Source organism: Stegostoma tigrinum, chromosome 33, assembly GCF_030684315.1.
Source record: "Stegostoma tigrinum isolate sSteTig4 chromosome 33, sSteTig4.hap1, whole genome shotgun sequence".
Taxonomy (NCBI): Eukaryota; Metazoa; Chordata; class Chondrichthyes; order Orectolobiformes; family Stegostomatidae; genus Stegostoma; species Stegostoma tigrinum.
This window is the reverse complement of record NC_081386.1, coordinates 13158805-13171127: the sequence shown is the minus strand read 5'-3', so window position 1 is coordinate 13171127 and position 12323 is coordinate 13158805. Positions and strand designations below refer to the sequence as shown.

Genomic DNA, 12323 nt, shown 5'->3' with positions numbered 1-12323 from the left:
CAGTTGATGATCCACAATATTTGAAAACAATTACCATTCTATATAAAACCCAGCGACAAAATTCTTGAAAGGTAATTTGCTACATCTCCTAATATTAAGTTACTGAATTCAGAGCCACATCTTAAAAAATTAATAGGTCATCTTAGGACCATACCCTATTATGTTCAAAGTTTCATTGTGTTTACTTATAAACAATAAACAAGGGATTTAGTGGTTAACACAGCTGCTTCACAGTCACCAGCACCAGGGATATACAAGACGTAGAGCTGGATGAACACAGCAGGCCAAGCAGCACCAGTGGATCAAGAAGGCTGGCGTTTCGGGCCTGGACCATTATTCAGAAATGGGGGAGAGGGAAGGGGGTTATGAAATAAATAGGGAGAGAGGGGGAGGCGGATAGAAGATGGATAGAGGAGAAGATAGGTGGAGAGGAGACAGGCAGGTCGAAGAGGCAGGGATGGAGCCAGTAAAGGCGAGTGCAGGTGGGGAGGAAATAGATCAGTCCAGGGGAGGACGACACAGCACCAGGGACCCAGGTTTGATTGCATTCTTGGGCGATGTTTGTGTGGGTTTCCTGCCGGTCCAGAGGAGCAGGTTAAATGGATTGGCTGTGCTAAATTGCCCATACTGTCTAGCGACATGCAGGCTAGATGGATTAGCCATGGGAAATGCAAGGATAGGGTAGGGGGATGGATCTGAATAGGATCCTCTGAGGGTTGGTGCGGACTCGATGGGCTGAATGGCATGCTTCCACATTGTATGGATTGTCAGTCTATGAATACATTTGAAATTGACCAATAAGCAGGGTGAAAATGTGAACTCTTGTCCACATTCAGTGGCATGGAAAAATATTTACAATTAAATAGTCCTGAGTGATGAATTGTAATAAAAAACAAAAAGAAGAAACATTGCAAACCCTTCAAAGGGTGATCTTGAGAAAGAATACAGCAGAAGCATTTACTTAGTGTAAAAAAAATTCAAAACAAACCATCATAGGGTAGGGCATCAAATCAAACGTAATTGTGCCATTTTTACATGTCTATTTTGAGTGAGTTAGGTGATTGAGATGGCTACCTTTGCTGTTCAATACCCTTAACTAAGAAGGATAATGAAGTGGACACAAAACATGAAGTTGCAGTTTAAGTTGTTGATATAATTTGCGGGGCTTTATGCTAGTAATCAATAAATCACAGCACCATATAACAAAAAAAAGCACCACTAGCTTAGTTGGCTTACACAGTCATGCCAATCGCTTTTGTGTACATTCTCTACACAAAAGGCAGTTTATACTTCTGGGAAAGCAGAAAACATTTGCCTCCACACAAATGTGGAATTTCTGTAGCAGAATTCACTTTTAACTCGCGTGCTAATTCATTCGTTCTTCAAAAATAATAAGAGCCTATTCTAATCTATTTTTAAAAACTCAATTTTTGTATTCAGTTGAAGTGATAGCTAGCCTTCAGACTTTACTTTCAAAATCTTTCTCAACAACACCCCCCCCTCCCACACCCCAATTCCTGAAGGCAGCCTTACAAGTAAAAGCTGCAAATAGAATTTCATGACTCAAAATCTGACTGATTACTTCTGTAGCATGGTAACCTCACAGCTGCACGAGGAGCTTCCATAGCATTTGTCAGCCTAAAGTAGTTCACTTAAATTGAGGGTGATGAGGGTATTGAAGCAGTTTGTCATTATTGGGACTTCTGCTGAGGTGTCCTAATTCAAGATTATATTAAATCTAACTTGGGATGTGTTTTTCTTCTTCAAAAGAGATTAAAATTAATGATCATGTCAGCCTCTTCAAGATTGTGATATTACAACTAAGGAGGTCTTTATTCTAGTATTCTCCTGCAATGACCCCCAGAAACAAACTCACTAGCCATTTAAGCCTGGCTTCGACCATGACCATTAATGTAACTGAATGTGCTAAATAAACTGACATATAAACGCAGAACTTACCTACTACATAGATAAATTCAAACGAAGTAACAAGAAAGCCCATTTCATAAAAAAAAATCTTTCATGCATGTTCACTTGCATTCAATTTCAACAGGAATTTAAAATAGCATTATTTTTTCATTGGTCCAATTGGATTAGGATCAGAAACGTACAGTTTTAATGAATCATAACTTTGGAGGTGGAAAGCATAATTTTAATGTTACACTGAATAAATGACTTAATGGAGTATATGGAATGGATATCCCAAAGTCTAGGTATAACATTCTCTGCTTTTTCACAGAAACTGTGCCAGCTCCTACTTTTATGTGGATAGAGAAGACTGTGGTAGAGTTCCACAGGTATTGGCTATGTTCCAGTGTCATCTGTACAATACTTTACATGCAAATCGAGATGGTGAATACCAAGCCATCCCACTATGAAGAGTGGTGGTTAAAACCTGGCCTGTGCTCACAAATAATTGGCATAATAATTTTAAATAGAAAATTCTGGTCTAAACACCAAGTACAATGAACCAATTGCATTGTAACTCCAAATTTCCAATAACTCAAATTGGAATTAGCTAGCAACATTGGAATGAAAAATGTTACAGCTTAACACACCTGCATGGTTTGGTAGAGGCACGGCTGGTTCTCCAATATCATCCTCCCTCTACTCACCAAAATCTAGCCTCTCTGCCCACGAACAAATTTTGACTTAAAAAAAATGAAAACAGTTGATACTTTTGCCAGAAAAACTTTTATTAACAAAAAAATTAAATAGTACAAAATACACTGCTCTTTGCATCAAAAAGTAAAAAGTTGAAAAAAAGTCACAGTTTTAATGGCAAATAAATTGAATAATGCACATTTAGCTTATTGTATAGTTATAATTGCACATTCAAGTAATACTTAAATATTTGTGCTTATGCTTTTTATTCCACTTAAATTGCTCATCTTCCTCATTAGTTTCTAGTTGACAAAAAACTGTCAGTTAGTGACATACAAGCTACAAGGGGCATTAACAATGCTATGAAATTACAAAATTTGATTCTATACAATTCAGTTCAAAGAAAAACAAAGCTTTAATTTACTAAAGCCTAAGTGCATTGCTCAGTTTTATTTCATTTTGCTTAAGACATTTCATTCCACAATTACACATGAAGATTGAAAAATTCTAAATTTTAACTTCAAGAACATCCGGTTCAACATTGGCTCCAGTATTTTCAAACAGGGTTGAGATATTGAAAGAGATAATTTGATAAGCAGATTCAAGGTGCCAGATACAACTTGTACTGATGCAATGAAAATATTGATTTTTCCAACTGACTGAAGAACTCTCACTTCCCGATAGTGGTCTGACTGACCATCACCTATGAAGTTTTAAAACTACTAAGTCCGGAATGAGACTTTGCACCAATTTGAAAACTTAGAGTTTAATCGCTGGAAGTGGAAACCAACAGTGCATTGCATCAAAGCCCTGAGAAACACAATATTGCACCATTAAACTTACAAATCAGAAATCAAATTGGAGTTCTAAGAGCAGAAAATCAGCAGCACAAGACAGAGATAAAGTAGTAAGCAGTAAAATAATTTTTGCTAAAAGCATTCCTATGAAATGCAATAGTGCATTTCATAGATGCTTAAACGCAAGCCTTCATTCACACAAGTGCCTTCCCTCAAAGAGCTTTAATTGTAAAATAACTCTCATACTTGAAACTTTAACAGTCAAAATAAGTCTTTTGTTTCTCATCCACTAATATGGCAAGGGTAGTACTGTAATTTTGATCATACCCAAAGAAAAAGGGTGAGCTAATGCACCACCCAGCAAAGTTTCAGTTTTTGGCTTTTTTTTTGTAAAATATTAACTCGGGGGGGGGGGGGGCACTTTATATGTAAATTTGGCATTTTGCCCTATATTTCAATTACAGTCCTTTCAAGTCTTTCATCATCATCTTGTAATTTTTATGTAGCCAAAAAGATCATTCTTTCAAATACCAAGCTGTAAGCACCTTTATAGAAAACATACGGCAAAAAAAAATGCAGCCACACATCAGATAGTCCTTTGTAATGAAGAGCTTAAGATCGTGCAGAACCATCCAGAGTATCTCCTCTATCCCCTAAACTATTCAATCCCAACTCCCCACTTCCCAATACTGGGATAAGAATTTAGGCAAATAAACACTTTTGCACTCAAATTGTCATTTACAACTCCATTAGCTGGTCTACATTTGTAAAGGCAACAATTGGATAATTAGACACAGTATTCCCTTTAAGATCTAAGAGTGCAAATTTTTAAACTGAAAAAGGTCCAAGATTGTACTCTTTGGTTACTTTACAAATACAGATACGTGATTACTTTTGCTTGACATTAAAAAAACATTGAAAGTAATTTTGAGAACTGGAAAACACCCTTTGTAAAAGGCAACATTGTACAAGTGTTTTAAGAGGACACAGAAAAACAAATGTAAACATTAATCTTCAGCTTTTTCAACAAACTAACTGTCTTCAATAGTCCAAACTGCTTTCTGTCCCTTTAACTGACAAACATAGTGGTCATTTAGTGGTAGTGAACCCTCCTCACATTAATAGCTATTACTGCACCAGTGACTGGAAGATTATCCCCCTTCCGTTCAGCATAAATTATTGTTTAATGAAGGTGAAGTTTAGGTTCTGTCAGGGACTCATTTTAGGAATGGAGGGCTTTTTTATTGCTCTGTAGTGTGCAGGTTGGCTAAACTTTGTATTTATTTCCAATCTTCAGTGCAAATTTAATATTTACGCATCTTGCACATATTAGCCACTTTTAGCTCCTTCTTTTCCCCAAACTCTCGTTATTCTGTCTATCGATCAACCCACGACAGGCCAACGTTCGCTTCCTTTCAAATCCTCTTGCAATGCTGAAGATGCTCCATACTTCTTTAATGCTTAATTTTAAGCCAACCACATGATGAACAAATGTAAATGAGATAAAACACCTCTGTCAAATTTCAAATGATACTTCTCATTGCATTTCTTCTGTGAAGGTAGGGTTTGGGTCAACCTGAAGAGAAAAAGTGTCATGAAATTTAGAAATTACAGCAAATCTCTCTCAAACAATTCAAACACAGTAGGATCAAGACTTATTACCATAATTATAACAAATTACTAGTTTTTAAAATGACAAAGAACACAGCTAAAACTCAAGATTAATTAAAAGATTCATGCATTCAAACCTCTGAATAAATTGGTGGCGGCTGAAATCTGAACTCCTGAATGTAAGCAAACATTGGACTCCCAAATTCATGCTCCAAATGATCAGCCTGTGGAAGGGTTGGCAATTGCCTGGCAAGGTCTTCCTCAGACACAACATCAACATAGTTGGGTGGAGCTGTGGAGACAGAATATCAAGAGAATTTGACAAACTGCCTCACTGCCAACAAAGTCACCAGGAACAATTTTTTAAAGCTCTTGTCTACAGGACATTGATTAAGTATGAAGCATGCAGTATTCAGAGAAATATTATAATCCTTAATTAGATTATTTTACAGTATTTGTAACAAATTAACTGGAGGAAAAATTTCTTACCTTCAGGCTGTTCTGGTAGAGCAAGCTGGAGCCAACTCATGTCCATACTGAACTGGCTGCACATACTCGATGTTCTGCTTGCAAAGCTGCTGTACGGGATGGTGCCGATTACTATAGGAAGCTCAAGCATTAGTTTTTTAGAACCCGGAATGTGTACATAGACCTATATAAAAAGAAACACAGTTAGGACTAAACTAAGGAAAAAATAGCTGATATAACAAGGTGTAGAGCTGGATGAACACGGCAGGCCGAGCAACAGAGGAGCAGGAAGGAACTAGGCCAGAAACATCAGCCTTCCTGCTCCTCTGATGCTGCTTGGCCTGCTGTGTTCATCCAGCTCTACGCATTGTTATCTCAGATTCTCCAGCATGTGCAGTTCCTACTAACTCAGGAAAAAAAAAGCTAACCTTTTTGTAGAGAGGGATGATTAAGAGACTACATTATTTTTCACAGCCTTTGTGTGGTTATTGATTTGTGATCTTAAATTCATCAATAGGAAGGGTGTTTGAAAAACTATAATAGGTACTTTCAGAAATCAGATTTATTTTAGCATGTTATTAATATACTTACAGCTAAAGAATATTCCACTCTGATGATACTGCAGTCTAGGATGGAGGGAGTCACCGGTGGAATTTTAAGAGCTTTCCCATTCCATGACTCTGTACTACCAGAAGCAACATGGTTTCCACGAACGTTTGCAATCGTTTGTCGAAAGGTCTTGGTTTTCTCATTTACAAGGTAAGTCTGTGTTTGAAAAATGGCAGCTTTTGGCATAATAAGGCGTGAGGAACAATTCTCAAACTCTGCGTAGATTGGGATTGCTTCACCTGTTGCAAAACAACTTGCGATTAAAAGAATTGAAAAGTCCTACAACAAAAAGAAATAAAAATAAGTGTATTTAACTCACCATTACAGAACCCACTTCTCTCAATATTAGCACTTAGGGATATTGGTCCAGAGGTAAAAAACCAACAACCAATTGTCTTCTCTTCACTTTTTGACACTGAAGACTAAAAAGGAAAGTGATAGTTACTAACGCAGTATTTATCAGTATTTTTTGTGAGGAAAAACTAGAATATTCTCACAAATGTTATTTACAAACAGACAAAAGTCTGAAGCATTAATGCAAAACTAAATCTGTCTTCTTTACAGCCATAGTTTAGTAGAGTGGAGATTTAGTATAAAACAGTTCAAGTCAATTTGAGTAAGGTCTTTGGCAGTTAACTTAATCTATAAATCTGCTTAAACATAAGCATTCAGCTTTGAGAGCTACTTCATGTGTGGTCAGATTTAATTGTTTGATAAATAACATGGCAGATTCATGGAGAAAGACCCCCAAAATAATTTTACTAAGACCTTCCACTACATTTACATTCCATTTAATGATCATCAAAAGCCAGCTTACAATTTTCCACTAATAAATCGTTTTCAATCTCAGTTAGTACTACAATCTTATTTTTGAACCATTTCAGGGCCATTCTTACTGTACTGCCCTGGAACCTTAATAGAGCTCTCATCTGTGGGTAACTGCAGATTCTGAAACTTAACAAAAGTCAATTTTGATTCTGGCCACCAATACAATGAATTCTGGGAAGTTTGTACAGGTCAACAAACACCATCTGTTGCTTTATTTGGGCAAAGCGGCAAATCAGCAAGTGGCAAATACAACTACCACTTGAGGTTTTGCCCAAGAGCCATATTTTGGTGGACTCAGGATGCTGGACAGGATAAAATATCATCACCTTGTCTTAATTGTATTGTTAGCAGTCCATAGACAGAAAGCAAGCTAACGATTCGAGTCTAGGTGATTCTTCTTTGCTGGCTGTATATGACATTAAAAAAGAAATTTCAATTTGACCATACAGCTATTATGCAGAAAAAGAACACTATGATAATGCCTTGGCAAGTGGTGAGTATGTGCAACATCCAAATAAAGACTCCCTTATGATAGTAATTCATTTATAAAAAAATACAAAAATAGTGTAAGAAAACCCCACTCAACTTACCAGAAAATTTGGTGCATTAACATCAATTTGACTTGTCACACAGAATTCTCTTTTCACAATTTGGTTTGGCACGTACAGCCGCTCCAATATTGCTGTCACCCAATATTTAACACTGCCGTATTTCCCATTGAAGGATGTAACCAAAGGCCTAAGTATTAAATATGATACATTTAGAATCTGTACCATTTATATTTGTTTAAAGATGTCTCATGTTAAATATCGTTATGCCTGTTACTTACCCTTGTGGTAGTTGAAAGGTAAATGGGAATTCATGCTTTCCCGGTTGCAACATGAAGCACCCTTGATTACCTTAAATAAATAATGAGAGGTTTATATAATAATTATAGAGAAAGACAAAAAGCTGTAGAAGTACATAACAAGTCAACAATTTAAGTTTTTAAAATACTGAAGTGTTCCAATTAGAGGTTTCCTGAGTGGAGGAAAACAATATAGAATGTGGAAACAAAGTTTGGTACTTAGAAACAAATTTGTTCAAATTGATCCCTGAAGAGAGCAGGGAAGAATGACGGAACATTTTTTGTATTACTGCAGTAATTTCATTGTACTAAAAAGTTGTAAATATGAGTTGTTATTAATGACAACGGGCTCAGACTTTTTTGGCTTCTTCCTAATTATACCACTGCAGAATGCAGAAGGGACAGCAGAGCAAAATGAAACAAAAATTTAACTTGTATGCTCCAGCTGTGATGAGCTGTAGAAGAGAGGAATTGATCTTATCAATCATGTGTTGTCTGTTAATTTTCATCTTTGCATTGTTTCTTCAGAACTTAAAGCAGGACTTAAGTCATTTGTCTTTTTCTGCATTACAGCCAACTGATCATATTACCAGCAGTGTGGTTTTTGATAATTGTACAGTTGGAGTTAGTACTTTGCACGTGTTTCAAAGTCCGCAAGAAGCCCATTTCCCACCTCTAAACTTCAGGAGTGATAATATCACGCATCTACTGATTTTGCATTAAAAAAGTCAGTGGTTGATTACATGAGTGAGAGATTAATTATCTGAACTACAGACAGCTTTCAGACTGATGATTAGCTTGCTGAAAAATAAAACTAAATATGTAGTGTTCTAGCGACGCACCTGCTCCGAGGTGTGCACACATGCCTATAGAAATTGATTAAAACGGTGTAAAATGTAGTTTGACAGGCTGCACTCACTACACCTTTGTACAGAAGAGCAGAAAACACTTCATTAGACAGAACTATGAACTACAAACCTGTAAATGGAAAGGTCTTTAAGATTTTGCTCATAAATACCAATATGACAGATGCATAACTATTACTGAGCCTCAGTATTGTTATTCACCTCTGGAAGGTATTAGTGCAGGAAAGGGTTTCCCTGTGTAAACTGATAAATCTTGCCATAGGCTTGTTGCAATAGCCCATGGCAATGTTTCCCTTTTTAAAAAAGAAGTTACTGGCCAAGTCCTGGCAAGACAGCAGACTTCAAGAAAGACAAGTAAATGACAGAAGCTGCAGAAGAGAGTCACTAGATTGATGCCAGGAATGAGATTAATCGTGTAGATTAAGAATGTAAAATCGAGACACGTTCTCATGGGAAGAGAGGGTGGGAGATTTGATGGAAGCTTTCAAAACAAGGAGGAGCCTGGATGGAGTAGATAGTGAAAAAAAAACAAACTCTGGACATTAGCAGAAGTATCGAGAACCACTGGGTAAAGGTGACACGAAGAGCAATTTCCTTACATAGCAGCAAGTAGTTGGGATCTGGAAAGCTCAGCCTGAGACGGGAAGGGGGATAGGGAAAGGAATGGAGGACAGGGGCGTGGAGGGATGGAAGGGTGGGATTAGCTAAACTGTTCTATCGAGGGGCTAGTATGGGTACGACGGGCAGAGTGGCCCCTTACTACACTTGTCACAGTTCTGGTACCTGCAGAAAGACAGAGACCTCTCTACTCCGGTTTTACCTGGCGCCTCTCGCAGGGTTTGCCGATGCTGCAGGTAAACCACCTCCTCCCGGTACCTGGTGGGCACCGCCGTCGAGACCGAAGCCGCCACCTTGTCGATCCAGTTGACGCGGGCGCAGCCTCTGGCTTCCAGCCGCAGGGCCGTCACCGCCAGGCTCTCACTGAGCTCCAGCAACACCTGGCCCGACACCAGGTCCCCGCTCGAGTAGCCGCCCAGCTCCTCACCGACTAAGACGATGCCGAAATCCCTCAGCTTCACCCCCATGGCCGCTCTCCCGAAAGGGGGCAATGAACACAGCCCTTCGCCCTCTGATCAGAAACCCAGCCGCTTTGACTCAGCTGATTCCGACATGAATATCAGCCCCTCCTTTGTCGCATTCGCCGCTCCGGAGAGCGGGGGACTGCGGATGGGGGGGAAATAAATCAATGCTACCTCCCAACTGTGGGGAAATCCTCCGTCTGACTAAGAAGTACACTCTCAACGCCAACCATGCTCCACAACAACCCTCCCCCTTTCCCAGCGTAACCTCACCTTGACGGCCCGGCAACCGCCACCCCTTTCAAATCCATTGGATGTCCCACACATCGTTCCGCCCCTTTCCGTGTGACCTCCGCCTTCGATTGGTGAAGGGCTGTGTCACTCAACTGTCCTCCCCGCCCCCTCCACCCGCTGTTAGGTTGCGCGGTGGCGATGGGCGGGGGCTCGCAGGATCGGGAGGGGTAGGAGAGCGCTGCAATCCCTGCTGCCTGCTGTCCAGCTGATCAGAGCGTGATCGCCAATCCGCTTTTCGGGCTGCCGCGTGCACAGCGCCGCTATTGGACGGGCAGGCAGGCGCTCAGCGACGGCCGGCCAATGGCGAGGGGCTTCCGGCTCGTGCTCGCCGACTCGGCCGCTCGGCATAAACAAAGGACGCCTCATCGGTGGACTTCGTTGCTGTGGTACGGAGGGCGGTGGGATGAGACTTGCGTTGCCTTGGTAACAGGAGGAGGCGATGATGGCGGACCTGTCTATGTTTCTCGGAGAGGTTTACTGCTAGAGGCTTCTTAACTTGGTGATTTCTTCTTGGATATTTGTTTTACGCACTCCACCTCTCGATCGCAGAACCATCGCAGAGCGCGGAAAGAGGCCGTTCACCCTCTTGTGGTCCGACCCCAATAGGCATGCACCCCCTCCACCCCTCCTCGTCCCAGGTCTCAAGTCTTGGCCGTGGACTTGGCAGAGCGATATAACTTCATAGTTCCTTGAAAGTGGAGCCACAGGTAGATAGGATAGTGATGAAGGTGTTTGGCATGCTTGCCTTTATTGGTCAGTGCATTGAGTATAGGAGTTTGGAAGTGATGTTGCAGCTGTACAGGATATTGGTTTGGCTACTTTTGGATTACTGTGTGGTTCTGGTTTCTGGTTGTGAAACTACAAATAATTCAGAAAAGATTTATGAGGATGTTGCCAGGGTTAGATAGTTGAAGCTATAGTGAAAGGCTGAATAGACTGGGGTTATTTTCCCTGTGGAGCTTTGGAGGTTGAGGAGTGACCTTATAGAAATTTGTAAAATCACCAGGGGCCGTGGATAGGGTAAAAAGACAAGGTCTTTTCCCTGGGGCTGGGGAGTTCAAAACTAGAGGGCATAGGCTTATGATTAGAGGAGAAAGATTTAAAAGGGACCTAAGAGGCAACTTTTTCATGCACGGGTTGGTGTGTGTATGGAATGAGCTGCCAGGGGAAGTGGTGGAGGCTGGTACAAATAGAACAATTAAAAGACACCTGGATGGGTGTATGAGTAGGAAGGGTTTAAGGGATATGGGCCAAATGCTGACGCATGGGACTATTTTTTTATAGGATATCTGGGCAGCGAGGACAAATTGGATCGAAGGGTCTGTTTCTGTGCTGTATATCTCTATGACTGTATAACTACATATGCTGGAAATCTGAAACCAAACAATGGAAGTTGCTGGACAATCTGATCAACTCTGGCACCTGATGGATGCTGACAGATGCTACTGGACCTGCTGACTTGACAGCGTAGATGCGAAGAGGTCTAGGACCAGGGGGCATAATGCCAGTGTAGGGGATCACCTAATTAGGGCAGAGATGAGGTGGAATTTCTTTTCTCAGAGTGTTGTGAGTGTGTGGATTCCTTTATTGTAGAGGGCTATAGCAGTTAGATCATTAAGTATAGTCAGGGCTGAAGTGGATGGATTTTCCAGCAGTACGTGAGTGAAGGGTTTGGAGAAAAACAATTGAAAATGGATGACAATGATCCAAACAATCAATACCTAATTGAGCGGCAGAGTAAATTTATTAGGGCCGAATGGCTCCCATCTGCTCCTATGATTTATGGGTTTGAATCTACTATGCCCATTGGTGTGATGGGGGTGACTTAACTTCAATAAAATCTAGCCTAATGGTGACTGTATTACAATTATCAAAAAAATTTCAGGAATGGATTTATATATGTTGCTTCTTTGCAAAAACAATCAAACTACTTCATCCATGATGCACTCAGGCAGTACACCCAAGCCCTCACCATTGCTTTTGTTTTGTTTTCTAATTTTTTCTGTGGATTCCAGTTTTGATTCCTTTCACAATTGGAAGCAGTCTGTTCATATCTGTTCTGTTCAGATTTCTGAGTAGTAAACACCTTCATTTGATCTCCTGTTTATCTTCTCAACTGATATTGAGTCACATTACCACACAGGAAGAGGCCCTATGTCTATCTAGTCTTTGCTGGTCATCTCGCATCAGTCTACTCCAATCCCATTTCACAGAACCTGGTCCATAACCTTGCATGCTATGGCATTTCAAGTATTCTTCTAAACATTTCTTAAATGTTAGCAAGTTTTGAGAAGATTTGTAGCTCAGGTTGAGTTTCTGG

General features: G+C 40.2%; 1 protein-coding gene across 1 annotated transcript; it reads right to left on the bottom strand.

Annotated features, from left to right (window-relative positions):
• Positions 1-2707: 2707 nt before the first annotated feature.
• On the bottom strand, positions 2708-9974 carry LOC125467345 (arrestin domain-containing protein 4-like). Its single transcript, XM_048563035.2, has 8 exons — positions 9451-9974; positions 7747-7816; positions 7508-7655; positions 6409-6511; positions 6072-6328; positions 5502-5664; positions 5150-5304; positions 2708-4977 (listed from the first exon to the last, which is right to left on the bottom strand). The coding sequence occupies exons 1-8, from the start codon at positions 9713-9715 to the stop codon at positions 4939-4941; spliced, it is 1200 nt and encodes a 399-aa protein (XP_048418992.1). The 5' UTR covers positions 9716-9974; the 3' UTR covers positions 2708-4938.
• Positions 9975-12323: the final 2349 nt, after the last annotated feature.